Source organism: Cajanus cajan, chromosome 8 (assembly GCF_000230855.2).
Source record: "Cajanus cajan strain Asha chromosome 8, NIPB_CcT2T_4, whole genome shotgun sequence".
Classification (NCBI taxonomy): domain Eukaryota; kingdom Viridiplantae; phylum Streptophyta; class Magnoliopsida; order Fabales; family Fabaceae; genus Cajanus; species Cajanus cajan.
In genome coordinates this window covers 9,145,805-9,167,425 of record NC_138524.1, presented here as the reverse complement: position 1 = coordinate 9,167,425, position 21,621 = coordinate 9,145,805, and the positions used below count along the sequence as shown (strand labels likewise).

The following is a 21,621-nucleotide window of genomic DNA, read 5'->3' as shown; positions in this document are numbered from 1 at the left end:
TAATCATCTTACATAGTATATAAGAGAAAATATGCTATGCTATTGTATGTGAAAAATTTGTTGAGTTTTATAATAATTATTTTATAAATATGTTTTTTATTTTTGGAATTTTTACAATGATCATAATTAAATTATTTTAATTTTTTTTCAAAACATTTAAATATTAAATTAATAAAATTAAATTATACTTTTTAATCCTCTATTATATTTAATTTTAGTCGATCGTTAAATATTTATCAATCAATCACTAAAATTACAATACTAATTATACGATGACATAATATTTAAATCAAATTATAATATTAGTCTTTATTTTTATTATATTTTCATTTTCTTTAAATAAAATTGTCAAAATTGATTCAACTTATCATATGAACCATAGACTCGATTAGGTCAAGATTTTTTTTAATTATTAAAAATAAATAAAATGATTCGATTTGAGTTAGTTTGACACTAACCAACTAGATAGGATAAAAAAATGGTTAATTTAAAAAAAAAAAGACATACTAGACTACAACTTTAATTTATTTTAATTATCATATTATTTACTTGTCACAATAAACATTTAAACATTTAGCAATAAAATCAAAATTGTGATTAAAATAATGGAATTAAAAGTTGAGAATCCAAAATCACATATTAATTTAGTCGATTAATAATTATTTTATCATTATTTAAATTCTCTTTAAAATTAAATACATTTTAAAAATTTCAGAAACCGATTTATTTAATAATAAAGGTTTGAGTGATATTTAATAACTATTTTTTTTAAAGGCGATTTTTGTTAGGCAAAAATTAAATATTTTCTTATTTCATAATTATGTGCATTAAACTGTTAATCACAAGCAAGTTCAATCGAATTTAGTTGATCGATTGGCGTTAATTTTACAAGTTTTAACCAAGTTGTCTTCTCCAAGCTTTTGATCCCAAATCCCTCCCCATCCAACGTAAATTTCTAGTGAAGCAACAAAACAAAACCCAACCAACCATATGCGCGCAAAGTCAGTCACTGTCTGATCCCAAATTCTAAGCCACTTTTCGTCAACAGCACCGAGCAACGATCGCGTGCGTCCATGCACAGTGCTGTGTGTGGCCAGTGAAGTAAAACGCAAACGCAAACGCAAAAGTCTCTAACGCAAACGCCGTTCGAGCTCCTAACTCGCATTTCCCGTCGTAACGGCCAGATCTCAGTCTCAGTCTCGGAGAGCGCAAAACGCAACCGATTCGCTATGAAACGCGACTGTCACCGCTCGATCTCGGGGTCTTAAGCTGAGATGCAGCCGAATTTGTTTCCCTTTGGAAGCGTGCTGGGGAATCCGTTCATCTTCAATGACGATTTGAGCGAGGGAGGGATCGAGAGCTCTAGGGTTTTCTTCTTGCTCCCGTTCTTCTTGCTCTCCCAGGGAGGAGCAATGGATTTGTCCAAAGTCGGCGAAAAAATCTTGAGCTCCGTTAGGTCCGCGAGATCTCTCGGATTGCTCCCTCCCGTTCCTGATCGCCCCGAGGTAAATCAACATCCGCGTGATTATCATGCACAATTGCCTCGCCATTACGCTGAATTTCGATGTTTGTGCTTTTTGGAAGTTTAGATGAGTGGTTGTAGTTCTAGATAATGCCGTACGATTGAATTGTGGAATCGTATTCCACGTTTATGGTTAAGTTAGGGTAACGCGTTAAGTGTGTTGCTTATAATGTATTTGATACTAGTTTCGGATTTGATGATGGAACACTGCTATGCGCCTGGATGCGAATTAACGCTGAGCAGGGCTTTGTGATAGAATTCAGGAGCTTATGGTGTAACAATAAACGGTTGCAAGTTTGATTTGGAAAAATAATGAAATCACGAAATGGACTTCGTCAAGAATGCTGGCTCTGTGAGAGGACTTGCGAAGAGCCATTGATGTTTTTGGTTGTAGGGAATACTGTGGTTTTGAATTGTGATTGCAGTTTCGTTGAGACCCTACACATTCCTGGAAATTGTGGCTGCGATTGCCGTTGCAGACCATTCTAAAACCATGGGGAATACTGAATGATTTGTTCACATTGCTTATATTTGTGTTTTTCTGGAGTGGAGAACGTGAGTTTTGGGTACAAGAATTATCACAAGTGGGATAGAGTTATATTTTCTATTCCGAAGAGATTTGCAGGTTACATGTGAAAGTGATTTGCTAGAAGGAACTGAAAGAATGGGTTCTCATTACAATCGGCAATATGAGTTCCTATGAGAAACCAGTTAGATGTGAAACTGGAGAGTCATAAGGATGTGATTTTACATATATATTATATATTATATTTCAGTTTAAATAACATCTTGAGTATGGCTTGTTTTCATGTGTTTCATCTTTAAGCACAGTAGCTATAATAATCTTACTTGTTAATAAATTAATAATCATAACTGTGAACTGAAATTTGTCTCTTGTTTTTTATATTGGATGACTGTATCTTTCTTCACAATCAAAGCATAATATTCTCTCACATTGTCAATCAACTCTTGTGAGATTTTTTTTTTGGTTTACTAATATGGCAGTAGTCTTATTTAACGGGGATGAGGATTTTGTTGACATAGATGGTTGCTATTATTCACCCAGTTGATCATCCAACATTCTTGATAACTTAGTGGTCTACAAGTCATTTTAATATCTCTTGTAATTTAATGCTTAAGCCAACCAGTGAACCTAACAATGAATGCTCTCTGTGGTTATTGTGCTGTTCATATTCATACATTTGTTGGTATTCATGCAGTCACTCCTTTTTTGATTTTAGAGTTAGAGTCATATTTTCATGTTTTATAAATGTTATTGAACAGGTTCCAGCTCGAGCTGCTGCTGCAGCTGCCGTAGCTCGTGCTCTTGCAGGGTTACCTCCTCATCAGAGATATAGTCTTTCATCAAGTTCAGAAGAATTGAGTTCAATTTATGGAAGCAGACCTCAAGGGCAAGTAGTGGAGGAGCTGGAGGGTGAATTTTATGAAGAGGTGCTACTTGCTGTACCACTTTAGTTTCAGTTTCTACTGTTTTTATTGCAACCTCTGTTGTCTTGAATGACCCAAACGGTTTTAATATGGAAGTTCTGTTGCTCAATCTGAAGAGAGATTTTTCTGTGTGTTTGTGTTTTATTGAAAGATGGCAGAAAATTTTATCTTTTGAAAGTTTCCAAATATTTCCTTGAGATGGTTGCTAACAGTTAAGAGCATAGAACTTCTCAGTAAGAATTTGCTTTGTATCCTTAGACGGACCATGAATATAACACTACATATTAAGAAGTTTTATATATACAAACTTCTTCCTTGATTTGTTATAACTAATATTTGAATATCCCTTCATTTAGAACTTGAACTTCTGGGAATGACAATCCATATCCATTAGTAATTAAAATTTCTGTTTGGATGTACAATATAATATTCCTCATGCTAACATTGTGAAAATTTCCTTTCACGTTTGCACTCCAATGAAATTTAATTCATGTTACTATATTTCATCACCATGAATTATGAGGTGAATGGATTTTTTAAATGCCTTTATGCAGGATTTTGATCCAGTTAGGCATGTTTTAGAGCACATTCCAGCTGAAGAAAACGAGCTAACATATTTTGAAAAACAGGTGTGGTTCACGTTTCTAAATCTTGCTATCAGTGGATAATATTTTAACTTTTTGGAAAAAGTTCTTACGGTTCTCTGTTGACATTTATTATCTTCATTCTTGTGATTAGAAGAAACTCATTACTTTCATGCTGCTACATGTTAATACTCTAATATTAGATGCTTGGCCTTGAATTTTGTCATGAAGGCTGCCCTTAGATTGGCACAACTGGATAGAGTAGCTGAGCATTTATCTCGCCATGTTATGGAGCATCATGAAGTAATGGGTAAGTTGAAGAGGTGAACTAAGAGAATTGACTACCTCCTCTGTGCAGGTTTCAGGACATGAGGTCATGCATGTTAATATTTTGTTTAGCATTTATTTTCTGCTGTCCACGTCTTTTTACTTGCTTATTTCAAGGTTGTCTATTTATGATTGGCTAGACAACATTATTATTATGTGCAAATTAACTCACACTCCCTTGTGGTTTCTTCGAAATTCACACTATACCCCTGCCTTTTTCACCCTACAGTAACCCCCTAAGTTGTTTGAAATATATTACATTGACACCCCCTATTACACGAGAAACATATTGTGTACCCTTGTAACATCGTGTGAATTTTGAAGAAACCACATGGGTGTTAGTGTAATTTGCTCTATTATTATTAATTTCTCAATAGAAATTAAAAAAAAAAAACTCTTTGGTTGACATATAAATCGTGTTAATATCCTAATTCTATCCTAATTAGTAAATGTATTTGGAAGATTGTGATATCATTTCTCATTTAAATGATAAACAGTATTAGTCTAAATTCATTGAGATATTGGGAAGTTGGGTTCATGCAACTTTACTACAGTTTCCAACTTCCCATATCTGGACCACTTGTTTATCTGTTTGTTTTAGTTTTTTTAAGAAGTTTTAGAATAAGGAGCTGATACTTACTTTTGGCCAGTGAAGGGGATGAATTTGGTCAGAGAATTGGAAAAAGACTTAAGAATTGCAAACGTCATCTGTATGGTAAGAATCATAAGATTCATAACTCATAAGGAGCTGATACTTACTTTTTGATCTATCTTGCTCTTACTGCTTTCTTTTTAATGTTTTTCAGAATGGAAGAAGACACTTGACATCATCTATGAATGAGGTTTCAAGGGATTTGATTGTGAATTCTTATTCAAAAAAGAAACAAGCTCTTCTGGTATTTTTGTCACTCTTTGTATAAACTAGCCTTAGTTTTGTATTTTTTATTTTTAATGCTTTTATGCTTTGGTTCCCGTTTTATCATGATCTTATTTCATTGTGCATTTTGAAATTTGATTTCTTGTATTTATAAGTTGTTATTAGGTATATAGAGTAGTTAAGTCTAGGATACCACTTTTTTCCCTGTTTTGGGGTTAAAGGGGGGTTGTATATACATGCTTACACTCGGGCCTTTATTAGCTTGTGGTGGTAATTTCATGAATGCATCTATTTCAATTCACAGGACATGCTTCCAACCTTGACTGAACTTCAACGTGCTTTGGACATGCAATCAACACTTGAATCCCTTGTAGAGGAAGGGAATTACTGGAAGGTGAGCTTATATATATATATATATTAACATGCAGATTGTGATGAATTACTCACAATTTAATCAGGTTTCTATTTGTTGTTTTTCCCGTTTTTGAATCTAAGTCATCTTCTAAGATATTCATTTTTTATGTTGATCATTATGCAGGCATTTCAAGTCCTATCTGAGTATTTGCAACTCTTAGATAGTTTGTCAGAGCTTTCAGCAATACAAGAGATGAGTCGTGGTGTGGAGGTGACTTTTGAATAACTAATAGGAAGGATTAAGATGATTTATTCTTAAGATTTTCCTTGCACGTTTGAAATTTGTGAAATCAAATCGATTACTTTTTATGTTACTGAACATGTTCCTGATGACAATGTGTATTTGTTTATTTATTTGTTTTTCTCCATTGTATTATTAATGCAGGTTTGGCTGGGAAGAACTTTACAGAAGCTGGATGCTCTTTTATTGGGAGTATGCCAGGAATTCAAGGAAGATGGCTATATAACAGTGAGTGTCTATTTGTTTTTTGCCATAAATTACTTTGCTTTCTACTCATATGGAGCAAGTGATGAGTCTTTAGTGTCTTGGAATAAGTAGTGAGCATATACACTTTTATTTTTGTGTCTCTGTTTCAAGGAGGTATGTGGCAAATGAAAACTAGTTCCGAAAACTAATTTCATGAAACTTCATCAAATTGAATTGGTTCAAATTAAACTCAGTAACAGAGCTAGTTTAATAATTAAAGATTGTATGGTCAATCTCGGTGATTGTTAATCCTTTCTTTTTGTGTGGTTGAATTCAAATAAATAGAAAGAGGGGAAGAGAAATGATGAAAGTTTTAGTTCAAACTGAAATTGATTAAATAAAAACTAGTTATGAATAAGATTTTTTTTGGGTCTAGCATTTACTTAAAAATTGATTTGATGAGCTGTTTCTGATGCAAATTTTCTAGTGTTGGCTGTTTGCCAAACCAAACAAAATTTAAAACTTAACCCAGTTTGCTTGGTTATCCACATTTGGAGTTTCACAAATAATCTGCAATATGTTGATGTTTACGTTTCATTATATGTATATCCTATTGTTCTTGTACTTTAATCTGTTAGCACGTGGTCCAAGATATGGTAAGAATTTCCATCCATGATTCTATCTAAAGGCCTAACTTAGCTAGTTTTCTAGTTTTTATTTGATACAAGTAATCACCACCAATATCTGGAAATTTGCTTCTCAATATTGAGTTCTGAAAATGCTTGTCATTTTGTTTTTGCAATGCTCAGCAGTTTCCCTTCTTGGGAATAATTTGTTTGATGTTGTTAGTGAAGATTGGGTTGTCCTCAAAGATCTCCTGAAGTTCCTTTGCGTTAATTTTAGAGGTTTTGGAACCATAAATACTAAAAGGCTTTGATGTTGTTCTCAATTTGTGGTTGTTTTGTTGTATATTTCTGGAAGAAATGCTAGGATTTTCATTTGTCAAGTGTTACCTTTGGAGTTCAATTGGGATAAAGTAGTTAGGTACTGAGCTTCTATGTGGTGTTCAACTAAAGGTCCTTCCGGGGGGGGGGGGGGTGTGGCTTTGGTAGATCTACCAAGAGATTGGCATAATGTTTGATGTTTCATGTTCTTAGTTTTTTCTTCCCTTTTTTTTGGTTAGTTTCTTCCCCTGTTCTTTCTTGGTTTAATTTGTGTATTTCTTATTATCTTGCATTTGTGTCTCTTCTTCCATTATTAATAATTTTTTTGTTTATAAAAAAAAACCCACCGATATTTGATATGATTTGTTGTTGTTCGCATTATAATGTGTGTGAAGATATTTGCCATTGGATTATTGGAAATATCTTATAAATGATGTAACGTAATGAGGTGATACAGGTAATTGATGCATATGCATTAATAGGGGATACTGTCGGTCTTGCTGAAAAGATACAGAGTTTCTTCATGCAAGAAGTTATATCAAAAACACACTCTGTATTAAAGGCTATTGTGCATGAGGTATGCAATACATTTTCTTGCCTAACTTCTGTTGTTTAGCACTGTCTGGATTCTGAAATTGTTTAGGAGGGGGGAGAATTAATAGTATATTTTCCCTATTTGACATGTGAATAAAATTGAGGTGGAGCTTCTGTTCATTATTCTATGTAATTTACCTTTTGGACATCTGTTATAATGGTGACATTATACCATTAATACAGCTGAAGCATATGTCTTGGCTACTGAAGCTTAGTCTTATTATTTGTTTACTTATATTCGTCAAAATGAGAATTGGCAGCGCTCAATTCCTTGGAATGGGTTAAGAGTAGTATGCCCATAATTATTGATATTCGAGCCCCCAAAACAATAATACTGATTGTAGCAATGGATTCACTTTAAAGATTAGTTTGGTTGATTTAAAGGAATGTAATTTCTCTCTTTCAACCAAAACTTAAAAGAACTCATTTAATTGTTATGTTAACTGTTTTTTAGGATGAGGAGGGACTTCCGCAAAATAGTAGGTACTTTTTCTTCTGCAAGCATATTTATCATTCTTTAATTATTAGTACAAGTATTTTTATGTTAGATTGGCTTCATAGTTGTCATTTCAATTCCAGGCTAACTTACAGCGATCTATGCCTTCAAATACCTGATTCAAAGTTCAGGCAATGCTTATTAAGAACATTGGCTGTTCTATTTGACCTTATGTGTTCATACCATGAAATTATGGATTTCCAGCTAGATAGAAAGGTAAGTTTCTGGTTCATCTTTGGCTTTAGGTATACATTTTTTCCATTCATTATGCCTTTTCTCCTTCTGCTTTGTGCATTTAATTTTAAATATTCATGTTATACCCATAGAAAAGTCACATGGACTACTATTAGGTCAATTTTGGCCTTTTATTTTTCTGCAATGGTTAGAGAAGTCATTCTTAGTTTTCCACCCAATTGCTTAGTCCCTATTTTTAAATCTCTTACATATTGTTTGGTTGGAGGGGAATGGAGGGGAGGGAAGGAATTTTTATATACTTTTCTTGTTTGATTCAATTGTTTTTTGGGGGAGGGGGGGAGCAGAACCTCTCATTTAACTTTAACCCCCCTCCAATATTGGGGGGATTTGGAGGGGAGGGATTTTAAAACATTTTTAGTATAATGTCCAAAATATCTTTATGTTTTTAAATTTAAAATTATAAGGATAAGGATACAAAAGTAAATTGGTTCTTGAATCCCTCCTTTCCCTTTATGAACCCAACAAGAGAAGTGCTACCCCTCTTCCCTTCCCTCCTCTTTACCAAACAAAATTTCTAACTCCTCCCTTCTCCTCTCTTCCTTGCCCTTTCCCTCCCATCCATTAAAATCCCTTCCCTTCCCTCCCCTCCCCTCCCCTCCCCTCCCCTCCTTTGAACCAAACAAACACTTAAGATCCTAAAAAGGTCTCACTCAACAAGTCAGCATATAGGTTGGGGAAATCCTTTATTTGGTTTTGCTGGGTTGGGTAAATCACCATTTCATGATAGAGAACTCATCTTGCAAACATTCAGTATTTCCATATGTATCTGATCTAGAGACTGGGAAGAAGGCTATATTCATGATTACTGGGTCTAGTTGTTTGATATTTGTTTTCAGGCTCATACATATGGTTGATTTTAATCTCAGGATTCATCAGCGCAAACTAGAACCAATTGCAATGAAGACATTTCCTGTAGTCCAAGTGAGGCTCGGGAAGTTGATTCAGATGTAAGAGCCTGCAACAATTCTATGTCCAGTTCCGGTGATGTAATACATGGCTCATCTTCTAGGGAGGAATCTGCAACAATGAGCTCACTGACTGAAACTATTGGTTCACCACACAGTGATTCTTGTGATCCAATTAGGGAGGCTGGAAAGGAGGACAGTTCAACATCAAGCATTGAATCTCCTTGGTACCATCTTCGCCAAGAAGCTACAACATTTGTTTCACAGACCCTTCAAAGAGGACGCAGGAATCTGTGGCATCTCACTGCAAGTCGTGTGTCAGTATTGCTTTCTTCTGCTGCAGCTTGTACAGCTAGCATCCATCAATTCTTGAAAAATTATGAAGATCTCAGTGTCTTTATTTTGACCGGCGAAGCCTTTTGTGGAATTGAAGCAGTTGAGTTTAGGCAGAAATTAAAGGTTGCTTGTGAAAACTATTTCATAGCTTTTCATCGACAAAATGTGCATGTAAGTGGCCTTAAGGCTTCTCATCCTTCATGGTTGTTAGAGTCATATAATGTTGTGATTTCTTATGTAGTTCCTTTAAGTGTCGAATGATGTGTAAAATACAATGTCATTTCTTGCCTCCTGTGTCTGCAGGGTGTCTCTATAGTGGTGTTCCAGCTATCAATAAGATTATAACAACTGATAGATTATTACATTAATGTAATAATTTTGTTCCATAAATTTTAAATTTATTTACTTATGTTGTTCTTTCTAGGTGCATGTTGGGATGTATGGCATGTTCTTGTCTGTAGTTCTGTTACTTGTGGGTTTGTCTAATTAATTTTACTTGTAACAGAAGATAATCCAAATTGCCGCAAAATTTTTGTATGCTTAATTAAACCCTGAAACATTCACAATATTATTTTGTTTCATGATGTAACATGTCAGCTATGTCATTTGTGGTTCTGTTGATTTTGTTGTGTCCAGGAAAGTGAAAACTGCAGTGCTATAATTGTGTGGAAAATTAAGAATGCTTTAATTAACAGAAACTATTGCAAAATGCAAAAATTAAGTAATTCATGACTGGGAAAAGAACTAATCAATTCATTGTATTTTTTCTTCAGGCATTTTAACTTTGTGATGCAGAATAATTAGCTACGTAATTGCTAAATTGTTGTTTAGGCTATTTGATATTCCAGGCTATGCATCTGACCAATGTCCATAATCTATAGTCTTGGATAAATGATTAAATAGGTTTGTTGTTTTTTCTTCTTAGGCCCTAAAAATGGTTTTGGAGAAAGAGACTTGGCTAAAATTACCTCCAGAAACAGTACAAATTATCAGTTTTGCAGGGCTTATTGGGGATGGAGCACCATTGATTTCTTTATCCAGCGGTAAATCAATTAATGTGAGTGCAATCCATTCTGATAAATCGGTGAATATGGTTCAGACTGGTGCTAGGAGGAATGGGTTTTCTCCCTGGATTAAAAGTGGAAACCCTTTCTCGCAAAAATTACCAACCTCCAACGAAGGTCATGGTTACTCCCAACCCAATGGATCAGTTTGTAGTGAATTTGACAGAAGTTCTGCCAATAACCTTCATGATGATAAAGTCTCACCTAGAAAGAGCGATTCAAATCAAATGAATGGTTCCAATTCTGTTTCAGAAGACGAAAATGAGGATCTACTTGCTGACTTTATTGATGAAGACAGTCAACTACCAAGTCGAAGTTCTCAACCTCATCATTCAAGAACTCTCTCTTCACATGGTAATGATGAAGAGAATACAACCCAGACTGGATCTTCTCTCTGTCTTTTAAAGTGAGTTGCTTTACATTTTGTATTAGAAAAACAGATTACCATCCACCATATACCTTTATTATTATTATTATTAATGGATTAAATGAGATGTTGTATGTCTTAAAATGTAAGGTCTATGGATAAATATGCAAGGCTTATGCAGAAATTGGAAGTGGTAAATGTTGAGTTCTTTAAGGTAGGCATTTCTTCCTTGGCTTTCTGTACATCCCCCACCCTACCCATCTTTTCTTTACAGGTTACAGATACAAGCTTGGTGGTACTTTTTTTTTCTTCTCTAAATTCTTTTTTCCTGATTCAGTACATTGATGCAGGGAATATGCCAATTGTTTGAAATTTTTTTCTATTTTATATACGAAACATTTGGTCTGCAAAGCACTAGCTCAAGTGGAAAAGGCTCGACCAACTCACTTAATTGTAAGTGACAGTATATTAGATACTCAAATATTGGTATTTAAACCAATTTTAAGTTGATTAATTATTAGTGGTTGAATTCAATTGTGACATGCAGATCGCTTGAGAACAGCTTTATCCAGAGTAAACCAAGATTGTGAAGAGTGGATCAAGTCTCAATCGTCTTCACCTACATCTTTGAGTTCATCATTTGTACATGCTGAGTTGACACCTACAAGCCCTCCCAATACAAATTTTCTTCACTCTCCAGGGACTTCTTTGGGTCTCAAGGTATTTGTGTGAAGTTCTTTTTGGGAAAAACAGATCTCACATGCTCTGTCTTTTTTTGTTTTTTCCTGCATGACTAAATCACTAGACTTGTATTGTTTTTTCCTGCATGACTAAATCACTAGACTTGTAACCTTATCTACTATAAATTTCTTTAACTGTTTATCATCTGCTAGACATTGTTGATTGAATTTTTTCTTTTATGACTGATTGACTGTTAAGAAAATTCCACAAGGATTATTATTTTCTTAAATTTGGTCCAGAAACTATACTATGCTAGTATACTCAAATCTGGTTGAGCAAATATGTGGATTTGGCTTCGCTAAACAGGGGAATAATGCACTCTAGAGGATAAAGTGCACTAATAATTGTTGATTAGAAAATCAACAATTGAGATTGTAACTAATTGCAAGGAATGAGCATGGTGGGATGTTAGGATCTAATTGCAAGGCATGAGACTAGAGTTTCACATTGGAAGTATGGGAATCTAGTGTGGTGTTTGAGGCCTTGGGCTCTCCAACTATTTGGCTAACTTTTGTGGTGTGGTTCTCCAATTACATTGGCTAGCTTATCATTGAAACTTTTTTTTTTAATCAAAGAATGTTTTCCCCTGTTTCTTGTATTAGTTTTAGTTTTGAATCAAGGAGGAAGCTGTGTAAGCTTTGTTTATGTCTCTATAAAATCATTTTATTGTTTCAGGAAAGATGTGTGGCTGTTGACACTATATCTCTTGTTGCTCGAATATTGAATAGATCTAAAGCTCATCTCCAATCAATGCTCTTGCAAAGTAATTCAACTATACTCGAGGATTTCTATGTTCATCTGGTATGTGGAGTCTTAATATTTAACTTACTGCGGGTTAAGCTATTGTGGAAATTGATATTGACAGCTCTTTCAAGATTTCTTTGTTGACTATTCAACAAAAATTTGTTTGTATAATGACATTGTGGAATTTGACATTGATGAAAATTTGAAATGTTATGGATTAGATTAGATAAAGTTGAAATCCTGCTAATGTTAATATTTACTGTGATTCATGTCTGAACTCTGTTTGGTTGGGAGGATTTGGAAGGAAGGTAATGTAAATGGACCAATGTTATATAGCTAAACTGGGGGCTATTCTGCTACCTTTTCCCTCTTTTCAATGCTATTTGTCAACATGACACACGAATCAAACTTCATTACTTTTTTGGAGTGCCCTATTATTTACATGAAGAGTAACAATGCATACATCTGAACATGCATGAAATAGTGGCTGTAAGGTTTCTAGTTTAAGAAACTATTTATCATGACTTAGGAAGGAGTGAGAAAGTGTTGCTCATTAAACTCCCCTCCTCTCCCCTTCCATTTTTTTTTTTGTTTATAAGGTTTCCTCATATCCTTAAAGCCTTTTTGAGTATATCTGTACATATAACGTCAAGGTGTTGACTTCTAGTGGATGATTATGTTTGGATTGGATATTTAGAACATATTTTTATCTGATAGTTTATTTCTACTCAATTCTATTGTTTTTACATATTTTTTATATGAAAGAGATTAAGTATGGATAACAGCAATCTTTAATACATAAGGATTTCTTTAGGTGGATGCTGTACCAGATCTTACAGAACATGTTCATCGGACTACAGTGAGACTACTGTTGCACATTAATGGGTAAGACAAATGTATACCTAGCAAGAAGTCTACATGGTTGCTTTGGAAGTGTTGCTAATCTATATAAGTTCTGTATTATCAAAGTGACATCCACCATTTGGATCCTTTTGTCTTTGACAATCATTTGAGAAGGAAAATTATAGGGATAATTAAGTTTTTAGTCCCTTAACTTTTTAAGAATTCAATTTTTAGTCCCTCTTAAATTTTTTGTCAACTTTTAATCCTCCATTGATTTTCTGTCACATAAATTAGTCCTTAGGACTAGTCTCTTGTGTTAAATGATAATGTATGTCAATAAATTATGATTGGCTCAACTATTGATGTTCACGTGATTACCTAGTAGATATCAAATCATATGACACGTGTAATTTTATTATTCGCTCATGGTCATATGGGTCATCATTTAACATAGGAGATTTAACCTAAGGACTAATTTATGTGACAAAATTAATGGAGGACTAAAAGTTGTCAAAAAAATTGAGGGACAAAAAATTGAATTATTAAAAAGTTGAGGAACTAAAAACTTATTTAACCCAAAATTATATTATACCAAAATGAATTTAATTTTATGAATGATTTCTATTGCCTGGTTCGGACTACAAGGTTTGTGCAGCAAATAAAAATTAAAAATCCAAATATATTAAGTGATACTATTTTTTATTATTTTTTTTATGTGAGATATATCAACAATTCAACTTCAAATTTAGGATTCCTTTTTGTAAAGGAAATTTTTATTCAGAACAGTTTTGCAGTAAAAAATTAATTTTAATGTAGTTTAAATATCTCAAAACTGTGTTGCCAAATACAATGAAATAATGTATCTGGTGATGGATGTGCTTTGGAATGATCACAATTTTTTTTATGCTCGTGTTTATTTGTAAGCCCTGGAGTCTTATCTTTGGCCTCTTAACCAGCACGATATATTATGCATTATAAGTCGTGGAAACAATAATTCAACCTAATTTTGAATGTTTACATATTGCAAGGTTGTCGTAACTAGTTTAAACTAATAATTTTTTTTTTTTTAATTTTTTTTAAACTTCTATTCATTCTTTTACAGATATGTTGAACGTGTTGCCAATTGTAAATGGGAATTAAAAGATCTTGGCATGGAGCATAATGGGTTTGTATTTTTGGATCATCTTAATATTTGAATTCCAAGTCATTAATTTTTCTCTTTGTATCACTTGTAGTTGGTTACATTAAATATAGGGTCTGTTTGTTTAAACTTAAAAATAAGTATTTCTATAAATGTACTTTAAAAATTAAGAAGCAGATGAAAGTTGCTTCTTAAAAAATGCAGTAAAACTACTTATTTTAAAAAAAGGTTAGACAAACACATCAAAAAATAAAAAAAGTGCTTATTTTATTAAAAAGAAACGCTTTTAAGATAGTTGCTATTTTATATCAAAGTCAAACAACTAATTGCATGCATTAGATGCACCTATGAAAATTTATTTGCACTATTGGGATCTTATTTTGACAATGTTCTTGAGTATGAACACTCGGTTTTTTGTGTATGTGAATGAATTTTGGGAGAATAACTCATGTAAACTACCCATCTAAAAGATTAAGTTAGGTGAAAACACAAATGGTTTTATATCTAACCCCCTATCATGCAAGAACCCTTTGGGTGAATACACAAGGTCACCTACCTTGTGCCAAAATTTAACTTTTTGTCAGAAAAATGAGGGCACCTAGGATCAAACTTTAGTTCCCTTGGTCCTAGAAGCTTTGATACCATGTCATGAGCCAATCATCCTAGACACTTGCGTTGTTGAGTTGAAACACATGGTTTTAATCCTAGTGGAATGGACTTGTTTGTTTAAACTTTTTTAAAAGGCATTTTTAATAAAATAAGCTGTTTCCTACTTTTTTTGCTTTGTTTGTCTGAAATGTTTTTTTAAAAGCAGTTTTCTGTTTTTGTCAAGTAACTTCTACCTGCTTCTTAAAAAAATACTTTTTAAAAATCATCTTTTTAATTTTAAACAAACTGGCCCAATATCTCCCATTTACAATTCTGAATGTTACTGGATGATTTTAATGACATTGAATGTTTTTTCTCATAAAAGTCTTTGATATTTGAGTCATTGAGCAAAATGGTATAACTTATACAATTTAGTTCTGTTGGTGTTATTGAACTACAAATATATTAGTGTGCCAAGAGATGTTTTGTGGAATGCACTGGAGAAGAAAGGAATGTGTATTGGTTATATTAGAGCAATCAAAGAATTGTAAAAAAGGGTCATGACATGACAAGCGTGATAACCCGAGGTGGGTTGACAGCAGATCTCCCTATAAGTTAGTGCTTTTTGAGCATATCCAAAAGTTAGTGCAACATTGCATTTCTTTGCAGATGATTTAGTTCCTGGTTGAAGAGTCAAGAGAGGAAATGAATGATAAGTTAGAGGTATGGAGACAAGCTTTGGAAGCTCATGACTTTTAAGTAGAAGTAAGATGGATTATATTTAATGTAAGTTTAGGAAGATATGGGTGCATTAGTTCTAGCTTAGAGGTGAAACTTGGAGACCTTATCTTCACAAATCGGAAGCATTAAGCATCTTGGGTCCATCATACAAAATGATAGGGAAATAGAGGTTATTAGAAAATCAGAGGATTCAAGCAGGATGCATGAAATGGAGTTATGAGGAGTGCCTTGAGTGTTACTGTTAGGACAGAAGAAAAGGAGTTTAGAATATTAGGTAATTAGAGGGACTAACTAGATATAACTAAGGGAAGAAAGATAGATTTAGGGTCTGTTTGGATAAATTTCTACACAAACACTTCTAGAAGAATAAAATAGGAAGGAAAATGAAACATCTAGGAGAAAAAATAGGTATAGATAGTTTTAAAGTCTATTTGAATAAACTTCTCCTTAAGTAACATGCATATGAGAGTTGTCATTTGCAAATTGAGCGTTAGCTCTTTGTGAAGGGGAAATCCTTGGAGGAGAGATTTCTTTCCTATTTCTTACTATTTTAATCATATTCAATAAAATCTTTCTTTTCTTTCCCATTTCTATTCTTGGTTGCTAACAGTTGCCTTACCATTGACAAAAAGTACTGTTTAAGCTAAAGGAAAAAACTACTGCACAACTATAAGACTTGCGATGTTTTATGAAATTGAGTGTTGCAAGGGAAAATGCCAAAAAGAGAATAATATCAAAGTAACAGAAATGAGAATATTGCATTGGATGAGATGACATAATAGACATGCTAGAATTAAGAATGGATGCATTAGAGAAAAAGCTGAGGTAGGACATACTGTAGAAAAAATGGTAGAATATTGATTTGGTTTGGGCATGTGTGGAGAAGACATATAAAAGCCCTAGTAAGGAGAATAAATCAAATGGAGGGTAGTTCTATTGTTAAAGGTAGAAAGAAACCAAAAAAGACTGTAGGGAAAACCATTGAGAAAGATTTAGAGGTCAATGGATATCAATCAAAAAAGGCGGTACATGGATTTTTTATAGACATGGTTCACAATGGAACATTATGGTGTCTTTTTATCTATGTAGCTGGACCCACCTATTAGGAAAATGCTTGGTTATTGTTGCAGTGTTATTGAGCTGCAACCATAATTATAGACAGTAAACGTATTTTCTTTTGTCTGAAATTTTATCTTGGAAATAAGCTGCATTCGATATGCATTTCTGACTTGTAGATCGTATTTATAGATATGTTGATTTGTTGCTGGGGGAGTTTAAACACTATAAAACACGACTTGCTAATGGAGGACTTCGTAAAGAGGTATTGCTGTTACTCATTATCTCGAGTCACTTATCAAGTGCATGGTAGACAACTTATTCGATGAATACACTTATATTTGAAATGTTGACTTGCATATTGTTGAAAGAATAAAACATACAAAAGTAATTCCTAGTGTTTAAATGCGAGTTTGATTTTCAAATTCTGCTCCTGCATGTGTAGACTCAAGACCAATTATTGGATTATGGGCTTGAAAATGTGGCGGAAACTCTTGTTGAAGGACTTTCACGGGTGAAGAGATGTAGTGATGAAGGACGAGCTCTTATGTCATTAGATCTGCAGGTTATTCTGAAGCTATGATCATTTTTTTAGTGCTTTCAATTTCAACAGTTTGGATATGCAGTTCACATGGTAGATTATTATATTAATAGTTATGGCAAACCTTGTATAATATTAACCTACTTTTAAATTATGTAATAACAAATTTTACCATTATTTAAATTACTTTTCAACTTTATTCAGACCTTAATAGCAATCAGATCTTAAAGTGTTGAATTTGTTATGGCACAAATATGAATTCTTGTGTAACGTAGAGTTGCAGACGATGTTCAATATATTCATCAACCTCTTGCTTTTTTAGTCATTCTTTTTTGGTTTTTATACGCTGGTTTGAATTCGTCTTTCCACATTCCAGGTCTTAATTAATGGGTTACATCATTTTGTGTCGCTGAATGTGAAGCCCAAGCTACAAATGGTTGAAACTTTCATCAAGGTAAGCAACGAATTCGTTGGGTTTTGCTGCCTGACCTGTTATATAAATTGGGATCTCACATGTTTGAAACTTCCATTGTATGCAATATACATTTTATTACTAATACAAGTCTTTGGACCTTGAAACCAGGCTTACTACCTTCCCGAGACAGAATATGTGCACTGGGCACGAGCACACCCGGTAAGAATATCCCCCTTTCAGTAGTTTCGTTACACATCTGATTGCACTGAGGTTTTAACTAAGCATCCCAACTATTGCAGGAATACAGTAAAAGCCAGATTGTTGGACTGATCAACCTTGTTGCTACTATGAAAGGTTGGAAGAGGAAAACCAGGTTGGAAATACTTGAAAAGATTGAATGAGTAGACGTCTTTTGTTGTGTCAAGTCAGGCATATAGAATCTTCTGCTCCTTTTCGTCTGTCTTTCATTTTTGGCAGAGCTCCGTGTAAAGGTGGTGTATGGTGTGTATTTGCTTGGCGTTTGATCCCATATTAATTATGGAGTATTTTCCAAATCTGGGCTTTGGTGTCTTGTAGATAGTCCTTTGAAAATAAGCTGTAATTGTACTATAATTTTGCTTTCATATTATATTTTTTCACGTAACTCAGGTCATCCCTTTGTTCACATCCTTTTGTTTCTTAGTATTAAAGGCGCACAATTTGCACAAAGTCTTATTTCAGTTGAACATGATGTGACTAACATAATTCGTGAGGGAATGAATTATCGTATGAAAATTTTGTATTTATCCTTTTCTTTCTAAATATTCATAAATTTTGACAGAGCCCTGCCTATAAAATGGCTATGAAGAATGAAGAGACATGTACTGATATAGAAACATGAGAGATTCCATTATTGTTAATTTTATTATTGGATCTCATGTTATGTTTTTTCTAGGTCAGTTGCAACTTGCCAGACGGTAGTAATTTTTCATCGTAGACAGATACCTAGGACAATGTCCACCCACTTGTGTATTCTCTCTCATATTATATCCGGTCTTTGACGCGAACTATTATAAGTTCGGAATTCGGATGTGTATGTTGGGTTCGCCAGAGATGCCATAGACACACGAGAATGGGGAATAACAGGGAGACTGGCGAGGGAGAGAGGAAGCTAGAGAAGGCAACAATTCAGGTATTATTTGATATATTTAGAATTACATATTAAAATCTAAACTAGTTATACCAGTGGATAGGATATCGTTCATGAACATGATATTCAGATCAACAAATCGAAACTTATTAAAATCAACGTTGTTAGGATAGTCATGCTTTATGACAAACCAGCTCTTTTCTATAAGATAGAGGTTTATTTTTTTAGTGCGGAAAAATGTTAACAATACATATTTTTTTTAAACATTTTCTATTAGATAAAGTTTATTGACAATTATAATTTTTGGTGGTTTTACTTTCCATTCAAATGGTCATTTGAGTCTGAAGTTTTTGATAAATTTTAATCAATAACGTGTATGTTGGAGAGAATGTTAGAGTGTATTATTATCACTATTCTTTGAAAATATATTTTTTGAAGTCTTTGAAAATTGAAAAAATAATTTTTAAATATACTAAATTATAAAACAAGGTAAATAAATAACATATGGAGAAATCATAATTTATCATTGCAAATCGTGTCTTATAGAGAAACTATTGGTTTTTTTTTTATAATAATTTTGTCTATAATTTTTTTTTTGACAATTGTATTAATTCTAGTTTGATATGATCTTAAAAGTATTATTGAATAAAATTGTACGTAAGACACTACTCCTATACACCATCGAAAAATGTTTTGTGAAAGACATCAACGGTAAATTTTGCAAGAGTATGCTATATTTCATTCAAGCAAATCCGATCACAATAATTTTTTATGTTTCTTATTTACAAAGGAAAAACAAAGGTACGGTAGAGCATAGAAAATTATATATGGTTGTGCCATATAAAAGAGAAATGGCACTGCATAAACAACAGTAAATAAATGATGCAAGTTAATAAAAATACTGCTTTAAACACATTTTTTTGTTATTGGTTTATGTTATCAAAAGATAATATGAAAAACATCTTTTATGAAGTAACTAAATTCGTTTTTTAAAAAATAAATTACTATTAAAAATATTTAATATTGTCTTATTTTTTATAAGGCTAAATTAGGTTCTTAAGGCTCTCCTTTACATGAGTTATTGATGTTCTCTGCTTTAACCTGTTCTAGCTTGCTTGTTGACTCCAGTTTCGACGCTAGGGGACAGTTTGATTCAGTCCACTCATGTTATGCGAAACAGTGCTGATCATGAGCGTTACTGCGTTAGGTAGCTACAACATATTCAAGTTATGCAGGTAAAATTAAATAATGCACATGTATGAACGCACCCCAACTCTGATGAGTCGGTCTCTATTCTCTAATTCCTTGAGCGTCTAGTCATTTTCCCCAATAATAGATGAGTGTTCTATCCTTCTCTTAGAAATTTCAGCCCTTTCCATAGCGAAAGGGACAAAAGAAGAATTACTAGAGCTTTCTTATGCTAACTTCAACTTCCTTGGTTGCGCAAACGACATAAACTACAATAGATAAAGACAAAACAAGATGCACAATAGCCTAAAATCAAGAGCTATCCCATTCATCAAATTCACCTTGTTATTTTCCTAGCTATTCCAGTCATCATATAAGATAACTGGGTTATTGCACGACTTCCAATTTTTATACTCATATTTTTTATATCTGTTGCATATTTCAATAAGAATCTCTTGCCATCGATTCTAATAAAACATGGTATTGCTGTCTGCTGATGAGGATAAGTCCCAATCCAATTAAAAAAAATATATAGATACACCTAAAATTAATAATCAACTAACCAAACAATAAAAATTACTCATGTTCTCTTTTGTTTGCCGTCCAAGGTTGTGAAGTGGTACAAGAATTAAGATTATCTTAATATTTTAATTTGTTAATGCACATATTAAATATTTATTAAATGTATTTTTTTTAAAAATGTATTAAGTTAATGCAGATATTAAATATTTATTAAATGTGTCTCGATCCGAAAAACGTATTAAGTTAATACAAATATTAAGTATTTATTAAATGTGTTTTGATTCGAAAAACATATTAAGTTAATCTAATCATACATCTAAAGTTAGAATATTCAAAAATATATTTTGTCTATCTTTACCTAAGGATTAAGGTTTTATACTTGAACGTTATGACTTTATGGGCTTTGAGAATTTTGAGACTTTATGATCTTTATCCATTATCGAGTACCATATCTTGATGTGTTATCACAATTATTAAAAATAAGATTTTTTTTATTGGAAATAGGTCTCGAATTGGATAAATGTTAACCTATTTTGAAAGTATGATTGGTGGGGTACTCACCTAGGTACCCGATTAGACTGGCTTGGCTTGACCTTCTTGATCAATTCAATTCGATTACACCCTTTTGACTAGATGAAACTTTAAAAAGATCAAGCCAGACTTATAAAAAAGCTTATGATAAATAATAGGTAAAGCTTATGCTTTAATTTTGCATAATAGACCCAACCTATATTTTAAGTTTGATCTGGTCTAATCTATTCTCATCCCTAGTCACACAGTATAATCAACTTGTATTTAAAAATTTGCTATAGATACAAGTCATGTGTCATAGAAGTCTTTGAACGACAATCACCAAAATATCGATTCTATTTACATCATGTTTGTCAGTGTACAACTGATTCAAGTTACATGTTTTCATTGTCTTTGCGTGGTAGTCGGTGTACAATCAATTCTATTCATGTTGTGCTTGTTGGTGTATGACTGGTTCAAGTCATGTGTTTTCAACGTCTTCATGTGGTAGTGGTGTACAATCGATTCTACTCACGTCGCACTTGTTGGTGTACGATAGATTCAAGTCACATGTCTTCAATGTCTTTGTGTGGTAGTCGTTGTATGACCAATTCTACTCACATTGTGTTTGTTGGTGTACAATCGATTTAAGTCACATGTCTTTAATGTCTTCACGTGGTAGTTGGTATGCAATACCTCAAATGTAATGACCTTAATAATGTCAGCAGAATTACGATTGAAATATTGACACTAGAAGGAAGGCCTAGACCACTTTTACTCTTTAGTATCAACTAAGGGATTTGTTCTGATATGCTTAAAAGTCACATATCACTTAAGAATCGAGACTAATGATAGTTTATAATCAACCTCCTTCCTTAACCTATTGAGGTTCCTTTTAAAG

General features: G+C 33.2%; 1 protein-coding gene across 2 annotated transcripts; it reads left to right on the top strand.

Annotated features, from left to right (window-relative positions):
• The first annotated feature begins 883 nt into the window (after positions 1-883).
• On the top strand, positions 884-18,156 carry LOC109799309 (coiled-coil protein). Of its 2 annotated transcripts, XM_020359856.3 has the most exons (25): positions 884-1,505; positions 2,807-2,974; positions 3,526-3,600; positions 3,787-3,865; positions 4,533-4,597; positions 4,689-4,778; positions 5,064-5,153; positions 5,298-5,384; positions 5,559-5,642; positions 7,002-7,121; positions 7,593-7,621; positions 7,718-7,850; positions 8,756-9,301; positions 10,056-10,600; positions 10,712-10,775; positions 10,912-11,014; positions 11,109-11,281; positions 11,978-12,103; positions 12,861-12,931; positions 13,992-14,054; positions 16,608-16,680; positions 16,861-16,980; positions 17,333-17,410; positions 17,540-17,590; positions 17,671-18,156. In XM_020359856.3, exons 1-25 carry the CDS (start codon positions 1,275-1,277, stop codon positions 17,770-17,772), a joined length of 3,366 nt encoding a protein of 1,121 aa, XP_020215445.1. In that variant the 5' UTR covers positions 884-1,274; the 3' UTR covers positions 17,773-18,156. The 2 variants fall into 2 exon arrangements, with proteins under 2 accessions (XP_020215445.1, XP_020215446.1); XM_020359857.3 differs by lacking the exons at positions 884-1,505; positions 2,807-2,974 and having other exon boundaries at positions 3,566-3,600; positions 4,538-4,597.
• The last annotated feature ends 3,465 nt before the right edge of the window (positions 18,157-21,621 follow it).

What these genes read in the sequence shown, in the direction of transcription:
- LOC109799309 (XM_020359856.3), top strand. Translation starts at nt 1,275, where the DNA reads ATGCAGCCGAATTTGTTTCCCTTTGGAAGCGTGCTGGGGAATCCGTTC. An exon ending in AGGGTGAATTTTATGAAGAG is followed by an intron (nt 2,975 to 3,525) that starts GTGCTACTTGCT and finishes GCCTTTATGCAG; the next exon opens with GATTTTGATCCAGTTAGGCA. An exon ending in AAAAGAAACAAGCTCTTCTG is followed by an intron (nt 4,779 to 5,063) that starts GTATTTTTGTCA and finishes TTCAATTCACAG; the next exon opens with GACATGCTTCCAACCTTGAC.